The sequence below is a fragment of the Athene noctua genome, chromosome 27 (assembly GCF_965140245.1).
Source record: "Athene noctua chromosome 27, bAthNoc1.hap1.1, whole genome shotgun sequence".
NCBI classification, from domain to species: domain Eukaryota; kingdom Metazoa; phylum Chordata; class Aves; order Strigiformes; family Strigidae; genus Athene; species Athene noctua.
The window spans coordinates 7,972,752-7,996,995 of NC_134063.1; the positions used below are offsets into that span (position 1 = coordinate 7,972,752).

The window sequence follows — 24,244 nt, forward strand, 5'->3', positions numbered from 1 at the left end:
CATTTCTTCCTGACCTCAATTTATGACAAAACACTGAAGCATGAGGCTAGATTGATTGCACACAGAGATTGTGTCTTAGTAACTCATGTGAATGCTGCAGCAGCTGTGCTAATTCATCATTCCTTTATTTATGAAATCTATGTGCAGGTTGAGTGCAATTAAATGATGTGCTTTGGGATCCTAGGGGATGAAAGGATCACGGTAAACGTAGGTTTGTTATCCTGATTTACCGTGCACTGAGCCCACCTACAACAGCCATGACAAACCAGATGCAAAACATAAGGTTTAAAACACTGTAATCCAGCAATTGCTGTCACAGGCTGCATTTGTCAGTGTGTTTGATCTGGGTGCCTTTCCCCTCTTTTGAGAGAGCTCAAGTCTCCTTGTGGCATCTTCCTGTGACAGGCAATTGAAGAGCTTGTAAATATAATCTGGGGGGAGGCTGAAACATCTGACACCTGCTCTGCAGTAATATCACCTGGCATGCTCAGGCTTTAGGGAGGGACCTTGTGCACCTTGCAGTAGGTATTAAACACCTCCTCTGGCCTCCGGAGCAGTGTTTGCAGACTGGACCTGCGGCACTGGGAAGAAGATGAAGGCGCTGATGGGGACAGGCATTCCAGCTCACTCGCCGCCCCGCTGTCATGAATTTACTGGTCTCTGCAGGCCTGTGGCTTGCTGGTGCCCTCCCGTGGGAGGTGAGGCTGGTGTGGGTGCCCCCTGCTCCCTGCGGCGGGCCAGGCCTGCGGCTCTGGGTGGAGGCGGTCACATGCCCAGAGCTGACAGTGGTGCTGGGGGGGGCTGAGGTAAGGCGGCTGGGGGGTGCCATGGGCAAAGGGGTGTGCTCAGCGTGAGGTGCTGCGAGACAAGCCTGGCTGTGACCTACTGGCACACCTAGGTGTCTGGCATGGGCTGAACGGACCCGGCTTGTCCTTGGTTCTTGGTAGGCACCACTGGACCGCTGCAGCCGCAAGTTCCAGCGACCCTGTCTGTCCTCTCCCCTGTTGGAAAGCATGTCCTGTTTTCTGTTGGCCCCTGGTTTCTCCTGCTTCTCTGTAACAGCTCTGCCTCTGTCCTCCTCGGGTCAGAAAGCCCTCTCAGTGCCTGGGCTGTGCTCTCAGCAGTGGCAGTTCTGCTGGCACAAACCCAGAATGTGCCACTGATGTGTGACCAGGTCCTCCGCATCACAGACATGATGCAAAGGCCCTGGCACTGTCTGAGGCTTGCTGTTACAGCCTGCCCCACAGCAAGCACTGGGCACGCTGCCCCCTCCCAGGGGAACCGTGTCTCCATGCAGGGGAGTGATGGCGGAGGAAGGGATGCACTTGCCTTTCCCTGTGCTTTGAATGTCATTGCAGGTTAAGTAGGGAGGGTGTTTGGCACAGCAAGGATGTACATCGTGCTGCCTCAGTTTGCCTAAAGGGAAGGGCTGAATGCTGGAGCAACTCTTGTCCCATGATAGTGGGAACTTGCTGCTGCGCTTCCAGGGACTTAGACAGCTCCCAGGGTGCTGGCAAGGAACGGGGGCAAAGGACAGACAGGCCAAAGAGGAGTCAGGGTGGACGGCAAAAGCAGGCAGAGGGGAGGAGAGCAGTGGTGAACCTCTGTGAGGGGGGGGAATGTGGGGTGGGAGACATAGGTCCAGTATTTACAGATGGGGAGGGCATGGGCTTTGCTTTTATTTAAAAAAAAAAAAATCCCACCCAGTAACTGAAATTGTGTAGGTGACCCCATAACCTCTAAACCTACAGGTTATGGTCAGTAGTGAGTCTCCAGGCTTGACGGAAAGCTGTTCTGGCCCTTAACTGTGAGCTCGCTTTAAAAACACACAGATGAGAAATAGCTCAAGTGTCCTCCCAAGCACCCGGGTAGGAGTTGCTTTGCCTCGGTTTGTTCCTTAAGCACCTGCACACACCAGAAATTCAACTGTCCCTGCGGGCCTCACAGGCGGTTTGGTGGCCCTGCGGGGCTGCCCTGGCTGCCCTTCCCTGGCTGGTGGCTCAGCTCTGCCCCACGCTGAGGGGATGCTCCCAGGGCTGCTGCGGTGCCTCCCCCTTGCTCTCTTCCAGAGTCTGCTTCACTCATCCCAGAGGCCCCGGCGCTCCTCAGAGCTGATGAGAGCTCGGCGCGGTGTCTGACTGATGCCAGCCCTTCCCAAGACGGCGCAAGGGGAACGCTGCTGGTGTAGGTGTCGACAGGAGACCTTGAGAGGGATGAAAAAGGAGGGGAGCGGGTGTGAGACTACAGAAACACTTGGGAGGGGTTTTAAAGGGTTTTGGTTTGTTTCGTTTTAAATGAAAAATGGTGAGCAGCATGAAGCCCTGATCAAAGAGGAGTGCTGTGTCCTGTCCTGCTCCTCCCAGCACCGGGCCCAGCAGGCAGCGAAGCTCCGCTCTGCAATGCAGAAGGTGTTTTGCCTCTCAGAGGGGCAGCGTGGGGCTGGGGCAGCTCATCAGGCTGCTCTGGCTGGCGGGGGGCACCCTGGCACTGGGTGCCCTCCCGGTCAGCACCCGCAGAGAGCGGCCCTGGGGTGCCTGGGACACGGGTCTGGGGGGCTGCCCGCCGCCCCTCCTCTGCAGGGGTCGGGGCGCTGACCCGGGGGGCCCCGAGGTGCGGCCGGGAAGGGCAGCGGGGGAGAGGGGGGTTCGCTTCAGCCCCGGCCCTTGGAGCGGGCGCTGCTCGGGCAGCGGCTCCGGGACAGTAACTGCCGGCTGCCGGCGCTTCCTCGCCTATCGCAGACCACCCCGCCGCTTCCTCCTCCTCCAGCCTCCTCCTGGTGATGTTCCCCCTCGCTGCGTACTCTGACGATCCTCCTCCCCTTCAGAGCACCGGGAGGCGGCTGCCAGCTCCTGATCCCCTCGCCCTCCCACTCCATTCCCCGGGGGGGGCAGCCCCGGACACCTCCAGCCTGGGAAATGAGATTCCAGCTCAGCTCCGTGGGACGGTCAGTTCCCGGAGAGACACGGAGGAGTGAAACCCCACGCTGCACTTTTCCAAGAGCTGGAAGGTACAAAATGTTGACTGGCAGCAGGGCACTGGTAGCTGACAGAAAATGTCACCCTAAATTCCAGGGGGTGGGGGGGATCTAGAACTGAAAAGCTGAAAGCTCACCTGGGAAGTGAACTGCAGTAACTAGTTCTTTCCAACAGCTGAAGGAAATGGTTGTTCAACTTACAAAATAATCGCAAAGCAGAAGATGTAATCAGGGTCCTGATTCAGCAAAGTACGTGCCGGAAGGGGCATGTGCTGGGCTTCCAGAGTAACCCCGTGGGTACGTGTGCAGCTGAGCTGGGGGTCTTGTGCTCAAAGCACCTGGTTTCCACATTAAGATGGGACCAGTTCTCGCCGTCTGGTTGCAAGCTGCTTTTATTTTTAAGCAATGAAAATTTTCCTCAATTAAGTTGTTGATCAAGCAGCTGCAGCAAAATGCAGCTGGGCTGTCCCTGCTCCCCTCTGCTCTCAAGAATCTGGAACTCAGAAGCACCTAAGAATGGCACTTTGAAATGCCTGCAATGCTCTCTAGTGAGGTGTGCTTGCATCCTGATTGCAACTGAACACCCTTTACAAGGGCTGGACCTTCCTCTCTATAAACGAACAGGGCTCATCTTTGTGCTTAATATTAACTGTCGCAAACGAGCACTGTGAAAGTAGTTGCTCTGAAGTGGCCTGACACGCTCAGGATCAGCATTCTGGGAAATGCTGTTCATTAAGTCCTTCATGCAGAACTTGGGAAGCCACAAAAACCACAAGGATCCCCCCCCCCCCCCGCCTCTTGCCAGCCTGGTGGGGAATAGAGGTGGGGCTGGGCAGCTTGGCAGGAACTCCCCGGCTTAGGCAAGCACTGCTGGGCAGAGCAAATGCTACTGGAGAGCTGCAGCGGTGGAGGACTGGGGAGGATGCCTGGAAGTCACTGACGTCTGCTGACAGCAGCAGCTACCAGAGGCTGCAAGGGAAGGGTGAGCGGAGAGGAAGGTGAGGAGACACATCTGAGACCTGGGTGAGACAGGGGACGGGGGTCTAGGGGTTGCACAGCACACTGGTGACAAAGCTGAGGGGAATCCCTCCTGTTTGCTGGATGAGCTCTCTGAGCACCAAAACCATTCCATTAGGGCAGAAGGGGAAAGAGTGGACTGGCTAGTGTTGCTTGGAGACCAGCAGTTCTGTCATTCTTAAATAGATAGCTTGATCAAGATTCATCAGAACTGACGTCTGTCAGCAGGAACCAAGCAAGAGGTCCAGAGGATGGATGCAAATTTTGTTACTCTCTTTCTTCTGGCAAGCTGTGAAAGCTTCTTTAGGATCTTCTGGCCTTTAGATTTTGATCCTGCCCAGGGGGAGGTAACCAAACCAACAGCCTCTAGCATACAGCACCTTGTGGTTCAAAGCAGCTGAGCAATCCTAACTAGATAACTAACTCTCCAGCACGCTCCTGAGACACAGTATCTCTCTCACACTTGCAGCCTGAGGACACGCAAAGAGGTTAACTGACTTTGCCTAAAGTCAGAGCAGTGTTGCAGAGATTATAGAAATTTAAGTCTTTCTGTCTCCTTAACACCATCCACAAAGGGCAGAAGGTCACACTGAGCAGCCCACTGTGACTTCGATTCTGGCTGTCCTGAGCACTGCTGCCTGTAGAACAATTTTTCGCTGCCAGAGCAAAATGACTATGCCTCCTTCACCAGAGGTCAGTCATGAGGGAGTGACAGTCCTCTCTCAGCTGGAGGGTATCTGGAAAAGGAAGTAAGAGACCGTAAGAATGGGAGGTGAGCATCAATGCTGTGGAAGACCAAACTATGGAGACACCGCTGGAAAAAAAAAAAAAAGTGAGAATCATCTTTTAATTGAGGCCAAGAGCTCATGGAAATAGCACAGGTATGAAAGGAGCAGGTGGAATTTAAGTGAAAACCAGAACCTGTTGTTTTTGAGTATCTTGTGTTTCTGTCTCAGCCAGACTGCCATGAGGTAGGGACCGACAAGCCGTGGCACAAGTCAGGCAGGTAACAAGGAAGACAGGTATGTCACAGCTCTATCGTGGCTTTTTGGACTTTGAGAAAGACTGTTTATATACAGACCTCCAGGCAGAGTGGTCTAGGACAGGCGAGTGAGCCCAGCCCAGGAGCTGTGGGAACAGGCTGCAAGCAGATAGGATAGGAGCTGGGTGTCCATAAGGGCTCCAAAACACCGGCAGAAGCACCCACAAAAAGAACAAGAGACCAGATAAACTGAGGGGTTAGGGAAGTCGAAAGTGAGACAAAGAAAGAACACCAGATGGAGCAAGAGGAACCAAGACGAGCAGGGGGAGGAGAGGAAGGTGGAAGAGCCTTCTCCCTTGGAAAGTTGTGTGCATCTGTTTACCTTGCCATGTGGATTATGCAGAGGTCTGGCTTTGCCAACCCCTCTCCTTCGGGGAGGAGAGATTTGCAGTAAGAGACATGTACTAAAGCACTTACGGACCCCTAGGGCTGGGATGGTGGGGACTCTGCTGAATCGGGGTACATCACCATCCCAGTACGGCCCTGGCAGCCATCTGAAAGGTGGAAGCTGCAGCAGGTGGGTTTTGGCAGCATCTGCTGCTGCCTGATTCGGCCATAGAGAAAATCTCCTGAATTTCCAGAATTCCATTGTTCTTTCTGTCTGGAGGACTGCGGGGAGAGCGGGTGGCTGGCAGGGGCACCCTGGCACCGGGTCCCCACCCCGTCAGCACCCGCAGAGCGGTGGGTGCCGCCTGGCCTGCGGGAAGCGGCCCTGGGGTGCCTGGGACACGGGTCGGGGGGGGCTGCCCGCCGCCCCTCCTCTGACACCCCCGCGGGCGGGGGAGCGGCGCTGGGGGTCCCGGGCAGCCGCGCAAGGCAGCGGGTGTGCGGTCACGGGCGGTAGCGAGCGGCGGGGGGGTCCCGGGGGCAGGCCCCGGCGAGGCTCAGCAGCACAAAGCTCCGCTGGCAGCCCCGGGACGAGCGTGTGGCTGCGGCCGGGGCTCCCGGCACTGGGCAGCAGGGACCCAGCGAGGAGCAACGGGGACACCGGGGTGAGAGCCCCCCCCGGGCCCCACGTCCGCGGGGCGAGGGAGGGCGCGGGGCGGCGCCCGGAGCGCCTCGCCGCCGGGCTCGGGTGGGCCGCGGCCGGGAGGCGGCAGCGCCCTGAGCGCCGGCGCCTCCCGCTTTCTCCTCCGCACCGAGGACTGCCGCAGCCGTGGGCGGCAGCGGGCGCCGGGGTCTGCGGGGTCTGGGGCGGGCCCGGCCCCCACGCAGGCCCGGCCGGGCCGGCTCCGCCGAGGCAGCGCAGGGCAGCCCCGGGGGGGCGGGGGACGACAGAGCGGTGCGGGAAGTGCCGCAACGCCCAGGCCGCGGGCCCGCCCTGCGCCGCCGTCCTAGCGGCCACCGCGGCGCTAACGGCCCGCGAGGGGGCGGTGCCCGGTCGCGACAAGGCCCCGTCGCGACACGGCCCCGTCCCGCGCCCACCGCCCCCTCGGCTCGGCCCGGCCCGGCCCCCGCCTGGCGCCCCGGTCCGCCACCGTCCCACAATGCCCGGCGGCCCCGCTCGGGGAACGCCCTCCCCCCCGACCGGCCAACCAAACTTGCGCTCCGGTTGGCCGTGGCGCCCCGTCCCGCCGGCCTGGGCCCGCCCCGCCGCGCGTCGCGCTCTCCCAGTGGCGCCGGCGGCTGTCAGTCAGCGCTTGTTTTCGGCGGCAGCGGGTTGGGTTGCGCCGGCTCGTCGCGGCTCGGCGGGGCTGTGTGAGGAGGGAGCGGCGGGCGGCGCAGCCGGGCGAGGGCCGCGCGCGGAGGGGGGCGGCGGCGGCGCTAGGCCCGGCCGCAGGAGTCGGGGCCGGGGCCGAGGCCGGGGCCGGGCCGGGCCGGCGCCGCGGAGGGTGGGGAGGGGAGGGAGGGCAGGGGCCGCCGGGCGCGGGGCCGGGCCGGGCCGGGCCGCCGGCCGTGCGGAGGACGGTGGTCGGTGCCGGGGGGGTGGGGGGTGGGCGGGGGCGTCCCGGCCGCGGCGCGACCATGACTCTGGAGTCCATGATGGCCTGTTGCCTGAGCGACGAGGTGAAGGAGTCGAAGCGCATCAACGCCGAGATCGAGAAGCAGCTGCGGAGGGACAAACGCGACGCCCGCCGCGAGCTGAAGCTGCTGCTGCTGGGTGAGGAGCGCTGGGGCCCGGTCCGGCCCGCGGGGCCGCCGCTCCCCGCCGCGGGGCCTGGCCCGCCCGCCCGGCCGCGGGGCTTGACAGGTCCAGGCGGCCGCGCGGCCCCGCCGCGCCCGGGCTGGGGCGGGAGCGGGTGTGGTGGTGCAGCGGCGGGAGCCCCGGCCGATTCCGCCCCCGGGCCCTGCGCTCGGGTGGCCGCCGCATTGGCTGCGCTTTGTTTGCTTTTCGTGATGCTTTCTCTGTCAGAAGGGCTTTTGACATAAGCAGGAACTGTGAAGATGAAATTACTGGTTCTGAATGCAGGCACGCACACATGCGCGTGGAAATTGTCTCGAGGAAGCGCTTCCCGGAGCGCCCTGGCCTTTATTAGCGTATGAAAATTCCTCGGCAGAGTTGATGGTTTTCGGTATAGCCGGTGAACTTCTGGGCCCCGAGCGAGCGTCTGTGGAATAATTGGCCCCCGGCTCCTAAAGCGCAGAGTCGCCCTCGCGCTGTCCTGGGAGCCTGGTGTGGCCCACCCGAAGGGGGACGAGGCGCCGGGTATGCCCGACTCTGCGTCTGAGGAGGAAATGGCCGTGGTGTTGAGCATTGCCTCCAGAGGTGGAGATCACCTGCGCGGCGATAAGGGTGTGGGTGTTCAGGTGGAAGCAGCAGTGTTCCGAGGTTGTGCGGATGGGTAACTGTTGTGTGTTTAGATAAGGCTCATGGGACGGGTAATCAATTACAAGAGCAGCCAGCTAGGATTTCAGGCATTTGCATCCTTCTTCAGCAGCGAGTTTGATGTTCGTGTCTAGATAGCGCTCACGTTTAAACTTAAGTTAGTTTTCATAGGTGCTGTGATTTATCATTGCTTGTGTGTATCCTGCTCTGCGTCTTAAATTCTGCATCATCTCGTGCTGAAATACGAGGCAGATCTGATGGATTGAGTTTATTCACTTGGGGTCTGTTATGAGTTGGCAAGCCATTAAGGTACAGGTGAAGAAACAGGATGATCCTTGTGAAACCAAATGTAAAACTTCACAGAACTGAAATGAGGCCGAGTCTGTCCAATCCTTTGGGGGTCTCCAGTACTGATGATGTTGCACAGTAGTAATTGTCAAGGCCAGGGCTTTCCTTCTCACTGTGAATCCTCGGTGATTAACATGTTGCTCTTCTCCAGGTGAAAGGTAAAATCGAGGGCTTGACGTTTGTGCTGTGTTAGTTTCTGTAAGGCTTCTTGTAGATGAGGAAGTGTGTGTCTCATTCTTATGCTTCCCTAAAGTAGTCCCATAGAAGCAGCTGTTTGAAAATAGGTTGGCACTATAGGATAGATCTGGGTTAAGAAGATCCCACTGGATCTAAAGATTTCACTTTAGAAATAATGCAAATTGCACAGGGATCCTTTCTGCTTTTCTGAAAGATACATTTAAGTAAGACTCAGCATCAGATTTACAAAAAAAAAAAAAGAAAAGCTATATGAGGTGGTTAATGTTGGATAAGCAACACTTGTAGTTTTGGGACGTGCTTGCTGGATGCTTTTCACTGGTTACAGCACGTTGCCCACCTTGAGTTGTGGCAGGTAATGGGTATTCTCTCCCCTTGACATAACTGCTGCTTGCAGGGGTTTCTCCTGTCCTGCTTTTACTGTGTGGAGCTCTCGCTTTCACAAGTATTAGTGAACACATTAGTGAGAAGGCTTTCCCAAATTTTCAGGATTTAGAAAAGAGTGCGTGTGTGGAGGGAGTTTCTGCCTGGTAGAAACTCTGGTAGTTTTTTCTTGTCACTACATCTAGTGACAGTTAGTTTGCTGAAGCCTAAAGCAGAAAATTGGGGTGAAGAAAAACAGTGCTAATCAGTGATGAACCTGGTAATAAGTTTGATTTCAAGGTGTTGGGCATTGATTGCCCTCTGGCATAAGGTAGTCATTCGTCTTTTTACTGGTGGGGAGGGGGGAGAATATTTTATACAAAAATTACCTGTGATTAGGTATGAGTACTGTATTTACAAGTGCCCGTCAGGTACTTGGGGGTCATTAGTAACTTACTGTAAACACCTGCTTGCACGTGTTGACAGAAGAAGGGGTGACTTCCGATTATCTCCTTGTCTCAACATTGTCATATTATAAAAGATTGTTGTGGTCTTATAAATGTAGGAGACCATACCCACCAGACATTCCAACATTCCGCTGTAGTGCTGTTCTGTATTGTTGATGGCCTAGGTAAAAGCAAGAGGCACCTTTTTTTTTTTAAAATAAAACAACCAAAAAAACCCAACCCACAAAAAAACAAACCCAAAGCCCTACCAAAAAAACCCCACCAAACCAACTAAATCAAAAAACCCCAAAATAGAGGTGATGATGGAGTGACAGGAAGAATCTGTGTTTGAACTCTGTTCTGAAGTAAGTGAATGGCTGGTGCTGAGGTTGCTCTTATGTTTTCATTATTAGAATGCTTTGAAGCACCGCTTTTTCTTCTTTTTTTTTTTTTTTTTTCTCAGTTTTGGTTGCTGTGGTAAAAGACAAGGAAATATTTCGCACCACAGTGAGAGAAACCACGAAAGATTTCAGGTTCCAGTTTCCCCCTCCCCACTGATGATGTAGCTTTCTGTTTGAGATGGAGATAGTTTGCTGCATATTAATGGTGTTTATAATGTTAATTTCTAACTATGCTGACATAATTTCTCTCAGTTCTTGGATATGGAGAGAGTTTGCTTATTTTAAACATGTGCTTGCTGCTTTCATGTGAGCATATTTATCTGTTTGCCTTGAGCCTGGCACTATAAACGTGACTAATTGAGAATCCACACGTGAGTAGTAATTGTGTGTGGTGATGAATGGGATTCTCTCTTAGCATCTGTCCCCTAGTGTGGGGTGAGTACCTGGTGGTTCCTGTGGTGAAAGTCGGGGCTCTGCCAGCACTTATTTGTAACCATGGATCAAAGTGACTTGTCACTTAGGAGATACGTTTTAGTTTTTGCTCCCAGTAGTTAAGTGAGCTGGGCCACTGTATTCAAAAGAGCTGTCTTTATTTTTTTATATATATATATATATTCTACATATTGGTAACAAATTTTAGAAGATTGAACAAAAGTAATCAACAGAAGTGTCAGTGGTGTACTCTTAGGCTGCTACTCGTGGGATCAAGTGTGGAGGTTTGCTAATCCCGCGCAGGACTCGACCGTGTCCCCTTGCGGAAGGCGCCGTGTGGTAGAACGGAGGCCGCTGGGTGCCTCCCCCAGTGCCACTTGAGTGGTGAATTTAACAAGGCTGCATAATGGCATGGATACTTTATCTGATGATGTTTTTCTCTCGTGCTTACCGTGTTAGGAAGTTCCTGCTGTCTTTTTATATCATCTGTTGGCCTTCACATGTTAAATGACACTTTTCTGGGGCCATAAATGTAGGAGTGGGAGGGCCTGCCCGGCCAACTGTGCAGGAGGCAGCGGGGCAGGGGCTGGACTCGGCGCTGGTGTGGGGGTGTCTCACCCTCCCATCTGCTCCAGGACCCGGCTCCTCTGGGGCAGCGAACCTGCGCAGCGAGGAGCCGCAGGTGTGCGGCAGCCTGCGGCCTGCTGGGGGTCAGGAGTGCAGGCAGCTGTGAGCAGCACCCTGCTCACTTCTCCCTGTCAGTGGCTGTTTTAACTCTATAACATCCAGAGGCTGCAAGCAGTGTCAGGGGTGTCTTGCCACGGCAGTGATTATCGTTTCAGTCCCCAAGAGCGAGCGTTGTGTTTGCGCGGTGGTTTGGGCCGCTGGGCAGATGCACTGACGGGATTGCTTGTGTCGGATAGATAATCACACCGTTCTCCCGTGGAGTTGATTCTGCTGTTGTGTTCAGTTCTTTTCTGTGAAAAGATATAGCCTATAAGGTAAGGAACATTTTTTGCCAAATCACAGTGAAAACTTGCTCCTTACTGTGGAAATAGTCTTCCCCTGGCCCGCTCGCTGTCATCCCAGCTCGCAGTGCTGACTGACTTGAGAGCACATCTGGGCCCTCTCTGGCTGCTGCCGTGACTGGAGCATCTTGCCCGAGTATCTGGGAATAGGTCAGGTGTGACGGACAAGGGCCTTTTGACGCAGAACGTGTGGGAGTGGCTGTAATGTGAGATTTGGAATAAGTACCAGAGCTGCTTTTGAAGGCTGCTGTAAAGGACAAGATGTCTTCCTGCTGTGCTGCTAGGTTCGTAGCGGGGATGAGCAGAACCATCCAGGCTGCCTTAATATTCTGGAACGCAGCTGAAAGAAGCGCTTGGACAAAGTGTGTGTACTCGAGTGTAGTAACGGGAACTTTGGGGGGTGATGTGATCGATGTTCTCTTGCTTCCTTCTGTCCCCAGCCTTGCTTGTGATGGCTCCTAACTCTCTCTTTTGCATTCTGTAGGCACTGGGGAGAGCGGAAAGAGCACGTTCATTAAGCAGATGCGTATAATTCATGGCTCAGGCTACTCTGAAGAGGACAAAAAAGGCTTCACCAAGCTGGTGTACCAAAACATCTTCACTGCCATGCAGTCTATGATCAGGGCCATGGAAACCCTGAAGATTCTGTACAAATATGAACAGAATAAGGTAAGTTTCTCACAGTTTTTGCATGTGTCTTTAGGCAACGGGGATTCTAGGGTTTGGCTCCAAAGTTCCCATTTGTTTGTGTCCTCCTGCATTGCAGCCTTAACCTCCCTGAATTCTTTCCCACAAATGTTTTGTGCTTAAGGGCTGCTTTTTATGACATTTTGTTGATATCTGACTCCATTTACTTGTTTGTTAGGGGATAGGACAGCTTTCTCAGGATGGTTTGTGCACTGGTCTGCAGGATGAGTGGTGGGAGCAAGGGACTGGGATATGATATAGGCTTTAGGGGAGGCGTTCTTTGTACTCATTTCAAGGACTCAGTATTGTTAAATGTGTCAGGCTCTTCTTTGCATGAGTTACTATTCACATTGGGACGTGGAGCTAACAAAATACGTGCTGGACCCGAAAGACACCTCTGCGGGTAGTTATCACTGTTCCTGCAATCTATCAGGTTTTTCTGACCAGAGGTACAAACCTTTCTTGAAAGGTTTTGGTCTCAACCATGGAAATATGATTTGAGCTAAGTCTGGCTTACAGATTTTGGGTCCAGGAATAAATTTTTCAGCCAGATCTGGTCTAAATTATTTTAGGTTTCTGGGGGGAGGATGGGGAGGGTGAGGGCATGCCATGAATTTTTTTTTTTTTTTTAGTGTATTTTGCTTTGTTAATGCTTAGTACCTTAATATTTTTAAGTGAAATTGTATTTGTTCTGTCACACAGTAACTTGAAGCAGATTTTTAATACCTGTTTATAGGGACTGGATGGTGCACCAGGAGTTCTTGAGTCTGAACACCTTTTTTGCCTTTAGAAAGGTTCTGCGGTCGTGGTGATGAGAGCAGGCAGGGTGTGAGGCAGCTTGCCTTGCCTGTGTGTGGTGATGGGGGTTTGATAGGTATAATCTGCCAACTTTTATTTACCGTAATGTGTGCAGAACTTGGCTTTGTTTGTTATTTTTCCTGGTATAGGCAAAAGCCCCTTCTTGTGGCAAGTGTACCAAAGATTTCTGAAAGCAGCTTGTGTGGATAATAACCTCACAGATGCCACAGGCTGTTGTGATGACTGCAGTGCTTGCTTTGCCTGTAGATTGTAGGGTGGGCATTTGTATTTTCTCTCTCAAAAGAAATCATAATTGAAGTATGCTGGAACAATGCCTCTATTGCTTTTAAACATACTTTAGAATTTTTTTGCTAATAAACTCGAGATAATCGACTCGTTATCCACCTGTAGTTTAACCTCCTCAGAAGCTGGGCAGTCTGTGGCTCTTCACAGTAAATGCTCTGCCTTGGAAACCACTGTGTTTCAAAGCACCCCGTGATCTAATGATGGGTGGAACCTGCTGCTGCTGTACAGCTTATTCTGTGAAGGCGCATATGCCTTGGGAATTCTGCGATGTCTGCTGTGTCTTAGATGTACAGCTTAGCCATCCTCCCTCTGGTCTTAGCAACCTGATCCACAATGAGCATGTGGATCCTTGAAGTCATAATGTAAGGATTTAGTTCATCTGAGAATTTTTGGCCTGCCTGTGACCAGTACCCCTTGCTCGTGACCACCACCAACCCAAGCCCCCCCCCCCCCCCTTTTTTTTTTTTCCCCCCTTTCCTTTTCAATCTCCAGGCCAATGCAGTTCTGATCCGGGAAGTGGACGTAGAAAAGGTCATGACATTTGAGCAGCCATATGTAAGTGCAATTAAAACATTGTGGAACGACCCTGGAATACAAGAGTGTTATGACAGGAGAAGAGAATATCAGCTTTCTGATTCAGCTAAATAGTAAGTGTATAGTCACTGGCATGCAGTGGTGGGTGGTACTGATGGTCTAACAAATTTTTTTATTGGAGTCTAGAGTTTCTTTCAAAGGGCAGCAACGCTACTGTAAATTTCACTGCATAGTTTGTTTAAAGTACCTTTTACCTTTTTCATTGAGGCACATGAGGCTTACTAGTGTTTTAGACAAGCTACACGGTCTCTGCTAGCTATGTGTATTGGGATAAAAATCAGCATACGAGGAAGGCACTTTGCCTCTGTCAGCCAGAAGTGTCCTTAGGAAAAGTTAAGATGAAAGAGCAGTGGGAGCAGGTAACTGGTAACTTGCTCAAATCTGGCTCTAGAAAGGCAAAGAGCTTTGCTGGAAATGGGAGAAGCTATGTTTATTTCGGGGATGGATTTAGATCTGGAAATTCCTTACCATTTGCTACTTTTCATGAGGGTATGAGGTGTTCTGGTGGGTGATAAAGACAGTTGTTCACACATCTGCTTCTGGCTGTACCTGAGGCTGGAATCTCTGCCTTCTGCCATCTGTGTTGGTCCTGGCTCTTAGGCAGCAGAAGTGTTGCTCTTTCTCTTCAAGTTTGTCCTTTGGCCTACAGGTGTACACGGATGTGTAACTTAATGGATTTATTATTAATAAAATCTGAGTCTGGTGACATGAGGTTTTCTGTTTATAAACAAGCCTGTATGAGACTCGATTCTGAACCATAAGCATCCGCTGTACTTAAACTTTCTCTGTAGTAAAGATGGTCTTCCACGCTCCTATGCAGAGTTGGTAAAGCTGTCCTTAATACATCTGTTTATCCTCCAGAGAGGATGGCTGGTGAATTACTGTTCCCCAAGGAAGTATTCTGTTATTTTTCCACATTGTATTTTAAATGGTTCAGGTGACTTCTGACTTTCTTGTTAACGTAGCGGTGTTTAAATCTGTACTTATGTGCTGGAACCTAAGGTAGGTTTTTTTTTCCATTGTGCTCCTTGCAGCTATCTTAGCGACGTGGATCGTATCGCTACCCCGGGATATCTACCAACTCAGCAAGATGTGCTACGGGTTAGAGTTCCTACAACCGGTATCATAGAGTACCCCTTTGACCTAGAGAATATTATCTTCAGGTACTGACAGTGTATTCATGTTACAGCTGGACTGAGAGAGGTGTGATGTGGCTTCAGGAAGGATGAGTTCTGTGTTGCTTTGGAGCACCCAGGTGCTTAGTTGAGAGGCTTGAGTGGGTGTGTGTGCTGCGATGTGCTGGTGTCTGCTGACGGGAGCCCTGTGATGGGGATGGTCGAACATTTCATTCTGAGTAAGGGAGAACTCCCAAGCTGAAGCACTGGCTGTCGGAAAGCAGAACGTGCTTTTGAATCAGTGACACTAAGAGCCCAGCTCACCGTCCTGCAGGGGCTGCTGTCCCTGCTGGGGAGGATTGCCTTGCTGGCAGCTGAGCGGCTCAGGGAGCTGTGGGCAGCGTAAGCCACCAAGGGGAGGGGGTGGAAGCTTGGTCGGTGCTTGACTTGAAATGTGTTTCCCTGTAAAAATGCTTAGCTCAAACAACTTTGACCATTTATTTCTCCTTCAAAAACAGACCACTTTTTGTGCAGATACTTCCTTGTGCGTGATATCTAGCCTTCAGAGCTGTTGTGCTGTGCCTGCCTTGTGCTCTCAGGATGGCACCAGAACTTGCTGCCTGTGCTGCTGCTGCAGCAGTAAATGGTGTTTGGAGGCTTACGCCAGCGATTGAGCGTGGCATAAAGGGCACAGTGACACACCTGTCTGTTGCAAAGCAATTTTCTTCCTAGCTCTCTGGTACTTACGTGCTCCCTGCCCTTCTCTACCGCAGTATTGGTGTTACAAGAGAGGACTAAAGAAGCCTGCATCCTCTCTCTTAGACCATTCAGTTACAGAAAGTTACTCTCCCTCTTCTGGTTTCCTGACCTATGAAATAGGTGTAGGGTTTTATCAGAGGTGGACTGTGTGTTGCGCTTTAGGCGAGTGACACAATAATTTTAGAATAGGATACAGGTGGGACTTGAAACTGAGGAGCCAAAGTGCATAACTGTTAAACAGCAGATTCTAAGAAAAGTTTAATAACTAAAGAAAGCTCTCTGTGTGAGAGGAGTTTTGAGGCAAGCAGATACTTTAATAAAAAATAAAAATAGTTTGCTCATTTGACAGAGCAGAGTTTTGAAGGACTTGTCTTTTCAGACTCAGGACTGCTGAATGCAGCTAAAGCAGAATGCAACTAAAAATGGTAATGCTGATATTTGGGATTTGAATTCGGTATCACTCATCTGTGGCCATCTCTTCAGTTTCATTTATTTCTGGAACAGGATATTTTGTAAACCTGATGGTTTTGTTAGCAAGCACGTATTTTTACATCCCCGTGCCAGGTTAATTTGAAAGGTAGAGAGCTGCATTCCTTCTCATCATATGCTGGTCCTTTGCCTTTGAAGAGAACTGCAGCTACTTCTGTGATACTCTATGTGTTTCTCTTCCTTAGAATGGTGGATGTTGGAGGTCAAAGATCAGAGCGAAGGAAGTGGATCCACTGCTTTGAAAATGTGACTTCCATCATGTTTTTAGTAGCACTTAGTGAATATGACCAAGTTCTGGTGGAATCTGATAACGAGGTAAGCCAAAGCATGGGAACTCTGAAGGAGGGTGGAAGGAAGGGAGGAATGTCTTTCTGGCTTCGTGGAGGTTGGTACCAAAGCGCTTGGTGCCAGGCTGGATTAACGAGTATAGTTGGCTTTGGCCCTCAGGCCTTCCTGCTGAAAGGGAACACGATCCTCAGTGGGCCGTGACGTCCCCAGAATGCCCAGTGCATTCAGGTCATCTGTACTTCTCACGTCATACTGAAATACTCCGAAACTGCTGAGCTCTGTGTGCCTTGGAAGGCGCTGTGCAGTGTGACGGCATGCTCCTGAAAATCACCCATTCCTCTTTTCCACACTGAATTACTTCATGTCGTGACTGCTGTCCTGTTAGACAGTGACTGGTCTCTTTGAAGGTGCAATACGGAATTTTCACGTTAAGGTAACAGCAGTTTTTCCCTTTCTGCTAGACAAAACATGTTCACAAAGTATTGTGGCCGGTCCTCTCGCATGACTGTCAGAGCGTAACATGAATTTTAAACCCTCTGATAGGAACAGCTTGGCAATTAAATGAAGCTTGAGTCCATCAGATTTTGCATTTCCTTTCCATTTGTTGGTGCAGCTTGAGCCAGAACCCACCTGGGGCCAAAGTATTCTCTGCACAGTGTCTGAGACGCTGGATCGATACAGATCTGAGTACGTGTGCAGGTAGCAGAAAGGCATCTTGGTGCTCACTTGTGAAAACAGGTCTCTCTTTTTCTTATTACAGAACCGGATGGAAGAGAGTAAAGCTCTCTTTCGAACCATTATCACTTATCCATGGTTCCAAAACTCTTCTGTTATCCTTTTTCTCAACAAGAAAGATCTGTTGGAAGACAAGATCCTGTATTCCCACCTTGTTGACTATTTCCCAGAGTTTGATGGTGAGTGGCTTTTAAGGAGGAACATTAGAAGAAGGGGTGGAGGTGCTTTGGTTAGGATTTTTTTGTTTTTTAAAGAAAAGTCAGATCTGGAGATGGGGAAAACATCCTAATTTGAGAAGGAATACCTACAATGATGAGAAAATGTCACAAAAATGTCTTAATCATATGTAGGTAACTGGTATCTGATCAAATAATGAACCTTGCCTAGACTAATTGCTTTCCCCCACCTCAGTATGCACTTCAAAGTATTAAATAATGGAAGTCTAAATTTCCTACCTGTATGCTTGCACATATAACCCATTTCATAAATGTGTGACAACTTCACTCCTATACTGGGCGTTTTAACCCTCTAGTCAAGAGGTGACTTGAGTCCTTGTTTTGAGAAACTGACTGGTCAGACATCTAAGTTGTTCAAGTGCTGAAAAATCTCAGGTAGCATGGGTTTATTATTCCACCTGCAGTTGTGGAAAAATAGTATCTATGTGAAACAGAAATTCCCATCTGAAACAAAATTCTTTAGCCAAAATAGCATTTCAAGCTCTTCAGTTGAGTGCACTTAAGATTGGCTGGTAACACATCTGGGCAGGGATGAAAATAAAAATACAAGGTAAAGGAAGAATTGCCATTTTGCAAAAGACAGCTCTCCTCTTTTAAAGGACTAGTGAAATTGCTCCTCATTACTTGTCTTCTCACTTTTGGAGCTTCCTGCCCCCTGCTGTCTGAAAGCACGAACACTCTGAAATTGTCAGTGGTGGAAAACATCTTGTTTTTGCAGCAGGCCGGGAACGGCTGGTGAGCTTATCGGTCAGCTAGCGCGTGCTGCTGATAGCGCTTAACGCCTGGGGACACGATCACAACATCAGGAAGTACCACGGAAGTATTTATTGCAGCTCCACCAGGGATGCTGCGAGGCTCGCGAGTGGGAGGTAGCCCATCAGCCCACCTCCCGAGAGATGGTCCTTGCCAGGGGCAATGTGGCAACACCAATCCTGTGAAAAAAAATACCAGTAGGTGGCTTTTCTGAGAAGTTGTCAGCAATGTGAAGTAAATACTGGCAAAAATTCTGTTTTTTATCTCCTGTGAGTTGACCAGACGGTTAGGACAGACCGCGCTTTTGGCTGAAGATGACCCTTGTTTGCAGAACGTACACTTGTTTCCTCCAGTGCCGAAGATCCATCCGTATGAAATACACATCCCATCTCCAGAGGAGAGCGCTGGGTTACGTGTAACATCTGTCACCGTTACCTGTGAGCACAGTGCACGCAGGGTGCTTCCACCCGCTGTGTTTCAGAGCGTGGTCTGAAGTGACGCCTTGGAGTCTGTCAGAACTCTCAGCCTCGGAAGAATGCCTTTTGTAGGTTGTGGTTAGATAACTGAAAAGCATACGACACTTCAGCTCCTGGGACTTTTATGCGAGAAATGATCTTAATTTCTTCTTTATAGCTCTGTAACACATAAGAAAAAGTGCACTAGCAATTATTCTGATGGATCAAACCGGGGGATGCGCTTAGCATAAATCTATTAACTGGTTTCTTTGTTTGCTGCAGGCCCACAGAGGGATGCACAGGCAGCCCGTGAGTTCATTCTCAAGATGTTTGTGGATTTAAATCCTGACAGCGATAAAATCATCTATTCTCACTTCACATGTGCCACAGACACAGAAAACATCCGTTTCGTCTTTGCAGCTGTCAAGGACACCATCCTACAGCTCAACCTGAAGGAGTACAACCTGGTTTGACCTGCTCTGCTCTTGGCCCCTTGAGAGGCTTCATTGCGAAGAAAAGACAAAAAAAGAAATTTTAAATATGACAGGAAAAGTTTTAATTTTTGATGATGTAATGATTGCAAATTGTCTGATCTGTGGAGTGGCAAGTGCTCAGTGTTATCCTGGAGTCTCATGTCTCTGTCCACAGAGTAGTTGATTTCATATTTTTAACAAATTGCTTTTATTTCACAGTTAACGGGGATATGCCTCATTTCTCCAGCACCTTGCTTACTTCTTAATTTTTGCCAAACAGCTAAGGCAGTCTCATCTTGAGCTTTCCTTTGTTGCTTAGCCACTTTTTTTTTTTTCCCCCTTTTCATTCCCATGGTAAATATAGAAAAAAATAACTTTCCAGCTGAGATTGTGAATTCACTGGACTGTGGGAGTGCAGAATGCTACTGGTCCCTTTGCCTTGTGCTATAGGGTGCCTCTGGTGTAACTTGCTAATCCTGCTTGCTTCCCCCCGCTGCTTCCCCTTCCCTTCCCCAGGACACGCTCCATGGTTCACTGTGATGAAATGTTGGGGAGGAGCGATTGCTCTCCAACTATTGTGCAAAAAAAGAAAAAGGCAAAACAAAACAAAAAAAAGCCATCACTTTTCCATTCTTTATATGTTCTAGTTCTGAGTTATTTTTTCTTATCAATTATAAAAGGTATGGAGACTGTGATTTTTTTTTTTTTTTTTTTTTAAATTATTGACGTTCTATACATAGTTTCCTACGTGTTGCTGTATTTTGTTCATGGACTACAAATGATGGAAGCTCTTGGAGCAATAGCTGCTGAGCCTGGGGAAGTGCCTGACTGTAATTATTCTTTTTTATTTTATTTTGTTTTTATTTTTTTCACACACATACACACATCCCCCACACACCACAAGCATATGCGTGTGCGCGCACAAGGCTCAATTTGCAGAGAGAAACCATGTTTTGTTGAGTAGAGTATATGACATCAAGTGAGCAACTTCTCTATGCAGCAGATATCAAAAGCACACTGAGTAATTGTGGCATTTAAACATCAGACTTCGTCTGGATTGAAAAATCTTAGTCTTGTGCCACCCTCTAGTTCTTTACTTGCTGCTCGTAGCAAACAAGCCTTGTTTATTGCATTTTGTGCCAGTGTGTTGAGTGACTTTGTAAGAATTCCTCGCTCCTGTCCAGCTTGTAGATTTTTTAGAAAGGACCAGGGTTGGTGGGTGACAAACTTTGGGACAAAGGTAGGATTCTTACTTGAAAGGCTTGAGGATAGCTCCTGGAGGGAGTGGCAGAGCCCTCTCTCCCGTTCCGGCATTCCCCTGAGGCACATGCTGCTGTGTTTCTCTCTAGAGGAGCGTGGATCCTCGCTGGGGACCCGCACACGTGCCTGCCCCGGGGTGCGCACGGCGGCCGGCTGTGGAGGCTCCGGAGAGCCCTGCGGTGCCTGCACTTGTTTAGCAGGGGCAGAGGCAGAGACAGCAGCGTTTGCTGGAGCAGGTGGAAGTAGTTCTGAATTACAGATGCCAAGTGAAACTCCACTAAGCAGAAGGATGCGAAGCCTTTGCACAGTAGAGAGCTTTCTCCAGTAGCTGAGGCGGGTGAACAAACGTGCTGAAGACCTGTGGCGGGTCTGGGAGATGTAACTGCAGTGTCGAGCAGGGAGTGAGTTGGAAACGGGGAGATCTGACCCACCTCCAGACGCCTGTCGCTCAGCCACCACTCGTGCTTCTGTTTCAATTCCAACAAGTAGCATTGGGTCCAAATTCTCTGGATCAACCAGATTGCCCCCCCAAAGGCCAGCAGGCTGCCAGTAGATAAAGACTAAACGAGCTGCACTGTTGAAGGGGGCTGTTGATATTTTGTCTCTTTTGTAGACAGAGCACTACATCAGTGTTTTGCACAACATGTAAGAGTAAATCTTAACTGTCTGAGATGCTTAAGATGCTTTGATCTAGAACACTAAAATATGGAGGGATATAATTTCGAGTAATTCTGTTTATAGGTCCCTCTTGTTTTCCAGGATAGCTGAGGGAAGCCTCTGTGTGTCTCAGAGCACTACAGAAGAAAGCAAGCTCTGCTAAGAGTGATTAGAGAGCTCAAGTTGGAACAGTAGCCATGGGACCAACAGCTGAAGGGCCAGTCTGGCTGAGTGGTGATGCTGAGGGAAGCAGCATCTCTTTAGACCAGCCATGCTCTGGACTGCATTTAACACTTGGGAGGAATGAGAGGGATTCCCATGTGTCAGACAGCTTTGCATCAGTTTTACTGCTTTTTTTGTCTTTATGCCGAAATGATCCATTTTGTAGAAACTGTCCTATAAAGAGGAATTTATAATCATCTTCGTGTATTCTAAGTGCTGTTCATCTGAAGCAGATGGCAGCACCAGCCTCTTCTGCTTCTGTGATCCTCTTGTAAATGGTTCACACTACAACTATTGCCAGCAACGAACCTGGCACTGAAATATACAGGTTCTTGGAAGTAACTTCCCTGAAGTTTTTTTTCCAAGGTGAATGATGGTGGTCCTGCCACTTGAATCAGAAACTTTTTTTTGTTTTGTATCCTCCCCTTCTTTAAGAGCTGCTGCCCTGGCACAGGAGGAGGGATCGTGGCTTCTGTCTCTTGCAGAGTGAATCTGTGTTGTCGTGGGGAACTGTGGGAGGCTACGGGCACAGGGATTTAGGCGTGTGCTGTACCTTACTAAGCAACTGCTTGGTGTAGCTGTCGGCCGGATAACTGACTTGGTGTGATGGTTATTGCAAAGGGAAGAGGAGAACTTTGTGATGCCTGTCTCATGAGTTCCTGAAACCTCATTATGAATTAGGAGAGGAATGGGTCAGACTCATAATCTGGAGTTGTCTGTGGACTATAGTACATGTGAGAAGATACCAGTGTTAGCACGTGCTTTTCTTAGCAAGCAGTAGCTTGTGTGCCTCCAGCTTGGCCAGTGAAGCATTCCTGCAGAACTGGTTCACGTCTCCGTTGGCTGGCCCTTTGGCAAATACCTGCCCTAGCAAAAGTGCCAAACCTTAAACCAAATTTGCCTAGATCATCTTTTCTGAAAGTAAGGCCAGTCAGAATTTTCTGCAGGTTGAGGCAACAGATTGACCTTCAGAATAGAGGTGGAATTGGGTTCTCGCAGAGAATCTAGAATCTTGAGTCTGAGGAAGTGGTCTCTTGGCTAACCTCTGCTCCTTGTGCACTTTTAATCTTTGTTCTGCTGAAGAAACCCACATATGTTGAACCAGTTTGCAACTTGAAGTCAGTGAGGAGAGGACCATCCCATTTCTTTCACCATTCTGTGTGGATTGGCTACCTGGTGAGCAACAGCCCCTTCCTGCTTCAGCGTGTCGTATTGCTCCTGCCCTTTCTGCCTGTCTCCCCTTCTCCCGGAGTTGGATTCTTTGGTCTCTTGTTGTTGCTTCCTAGCAATGTTGGCCTTGCGTTCAACTATGGTTTTTCTTCATGTGTTTTATTGTTGGTTTTTTTGTTTTGGGTTTGGTTTTTTTTTTTTTTTAAAGTACTTCCGGAGTGTGCTGACCATTGTATTGTACTGTACAGAGCCCAGGTTGTTAGAGTCCAGCAGAGATAAAGTGTGTTACGCAGCACCCAGTTTTTTAAGAGTATGGTTTGTGCCAATGCCCCTTCTTTAGTAGTGCCAGAGACTCTTTACAAGTGCCAATGTGGTGGAAATTATTTGGTTATACTTGTATATTATAGGATCCTGATTTAAGACAATTTAAACATTATCCTATTTAAAAAGATACTATATAAAATGCTGTTTTTAAACCTTGTCATTTGCAATGCATGTATTGTTGTGCGTGTTTGGGTGGGGGGAGGGAAGAGGGTAGGGTAAAGGAGTTTCTGAATAAGATGCCCAGTGTCAGGATCTATTCAGGCTCCAAACTGTCTCATTCCAGTCCAGGGGTGTGATTGTTTCTTGAAATGATCCCACTCTGACTGCTGGGCAACAACCCTTATTACAGAAATATCTGATGGAAATTGATTTTCATATCTTTCTCCTGAAATAAATTCTCTGTTTGAAATTGGAATAAATTTTGTTCCTAAAAGCTGTGGTGGTCATGCATGTGTTTCTCCACTCCTGCCCCCTCTCCCCCTCCTTCTGATTGTCTTAACAGCTTCAGTACCCTGTGGGACCTGCACCCGGCTGGAGCTCCCTCTGCCCTCCTAGACAGCAGTGTGGTCCCTGCTCAGAGAATCAGGACTCAGCATAGAAACAAAGTGTATTTTGGTTCATGTAAGGTATAGTACGCAGCACCTATATATAACATACAGTCCTGGTAATTCTGAAGTGTGAACGGTGGCTGACTAGGGTTTTAAGATGTAGGGATGCAACGGTGGCACCTTGACTTAAAATTTTACAGGATTTTGGAGTGAATTGCTCCCTGAAGTTGTCAGTGTTTGCTGCTGCCTCTTGCTGCAGCATCAGCCCATTTCAGGCACGCTTCCTGCAGGTTATACGTTGCCAAGAGCAGAAGTGTTGGTGGGACCAGGCCTGCTTCCAGCCTTGTCTGATAGCAGCGTGGACTGAAGTATGAAACACTGCTTAAATTTATCCCTTTAGGAGTCCCGGGATGGATGATTGTGAAAGCTTTCACAAAGAGATTTCCTGGGATGGAGTTATTAGAATTTAATTCTCCTTCCCTAGGGTTGTTCCCCAGGAATTTCAGATTAAATCAGCTGGGAGTGAGTAGAGGTGTCTAACCTCCTCTGCATAAGGTCTCCTGTGTTTTCCGGAAGCTACAACCAAGGATGTTCTGCTCCCTTCTCTGCCGTTTAACGCACAGGTCAAGTTGCAGGCACTGGACAGCCTGAGGTGCTGTTTTGTCTTGGACCAGGAGGATCACTCCAACCTGGCTGGCCGTAATACTGGCAGGTATTTGTGTTGTTGCTGTTTTCCAGATAGGGGTGAATGTACACTGCTTTTCTCAGCAGCTCTGTGTTCTCACCAGCTGGAAAGCATGGAATTGTAGCTGGAAGAACTGCGTTTGGTTTGTTATTTCCTTCAGCTCCATGTGTTGTGCCGTTCTTTGCAAGAAGAGTTCAGTACGCTCCCTTTAAATAAAGCATAGCGCCGTATTCCTCTTCAAGGAAAAGGTGAAGTCTGAAAACTAGTGCCCAGTGTTCCCGGCTGGCTGCAAGAGGACCTTGTGTGTTGGCCTTCCACGGCCTGCGGCTGCCATCCGTCTGCACGCTCCGGCGCTCGCCGGGGTGTGCGGGAGGCCGGTCCCTGCCTGTCCCGGAGCGGCCCAGGGAAAGGGGCAGCTGGGAGCCACAGCCATAGAACAGCCCTCGCTGCTCACTTGCACTTGCTGCCTTTCCCAAGGGCCCCTCAAACTTCGGCTGAGGAAACGGTTTCCAGCAAGACTGAGCCCCTGGTCTCCGCCTCAGCAGCGGGCAGTGAGGGCCCTCAGCTCCTTTGTCCTGTGCAGGAGGACAAAGTCCTGCCCGTACTGGAAGGGAGGGGTACCCTGTCCTGCAGGGAGAGCTCTGGGGAATCGGGGTGACCGTGGTGCGGAGCAGCCT

General features: G+C 50.1%; 1 protein-coding gene across 1 annotated transcript; it reads left to right on the forward strand.

Moving 5' to 3' along the window:
* The first annotated feature begins 6,980 nt into the window (after positions 1 to 6,980).
* GNA11 (G protein subunit alpha 11) lies at positions 6,981 to 22,769 on the forward strand. The gene is made up of 7 exons (XM_074928240.1): positions 6,981 to 7,134; positions 11,498 to 11,682; positions 13,297 to 13,451; positions 14,433 to 14,561; positions 15,947 to 16,076; positions 16,810 to 16,963; positions 18,511 to 22,769. Exons 1-7 carry the CDS (start codon positions 6,999 to 7,001, stop codon positions 18,699 to 18,701), a joined length of 1,080 nt encoding a protein of 359 aa, XP_074784341.1. The 5' UTR covers positions 6,981 to 6,998; the 3' UTR covers positions 18,702 to 22,769.
* The last annotated feature ends 1,475 nt before the right edge of the window (positions 22,770 to 24,244 follow it).

What these genes read in the sequence shown, in the direction of transcription:
- GNA11 (XM_074928240.1), top strand. Translation starts at nt 6,999, where the DNA reads ATGACTCTGGAGTCCATGATGGCCTGTTGCCTGAGCGACGAGGTGAAG. An exon ending in CTTTCTGATTCAGCTAAATA is followed by an intron (nt 13,452 to 14,432) that starts GTAAGTGTATAG and finishes TGCTCCTTGCAG; the next exon opens with CTATCTTAGCGACGTGGATC. An exon ending in CTATTTCCCAGAGTTTGATG is followed by an intron (nt 16,964 to 18,510) that starts GTGAGTGGCTTT and finishes TGTTTGCTGCAG; the next exon opens with GCCCACAGAGGGATGCACAG.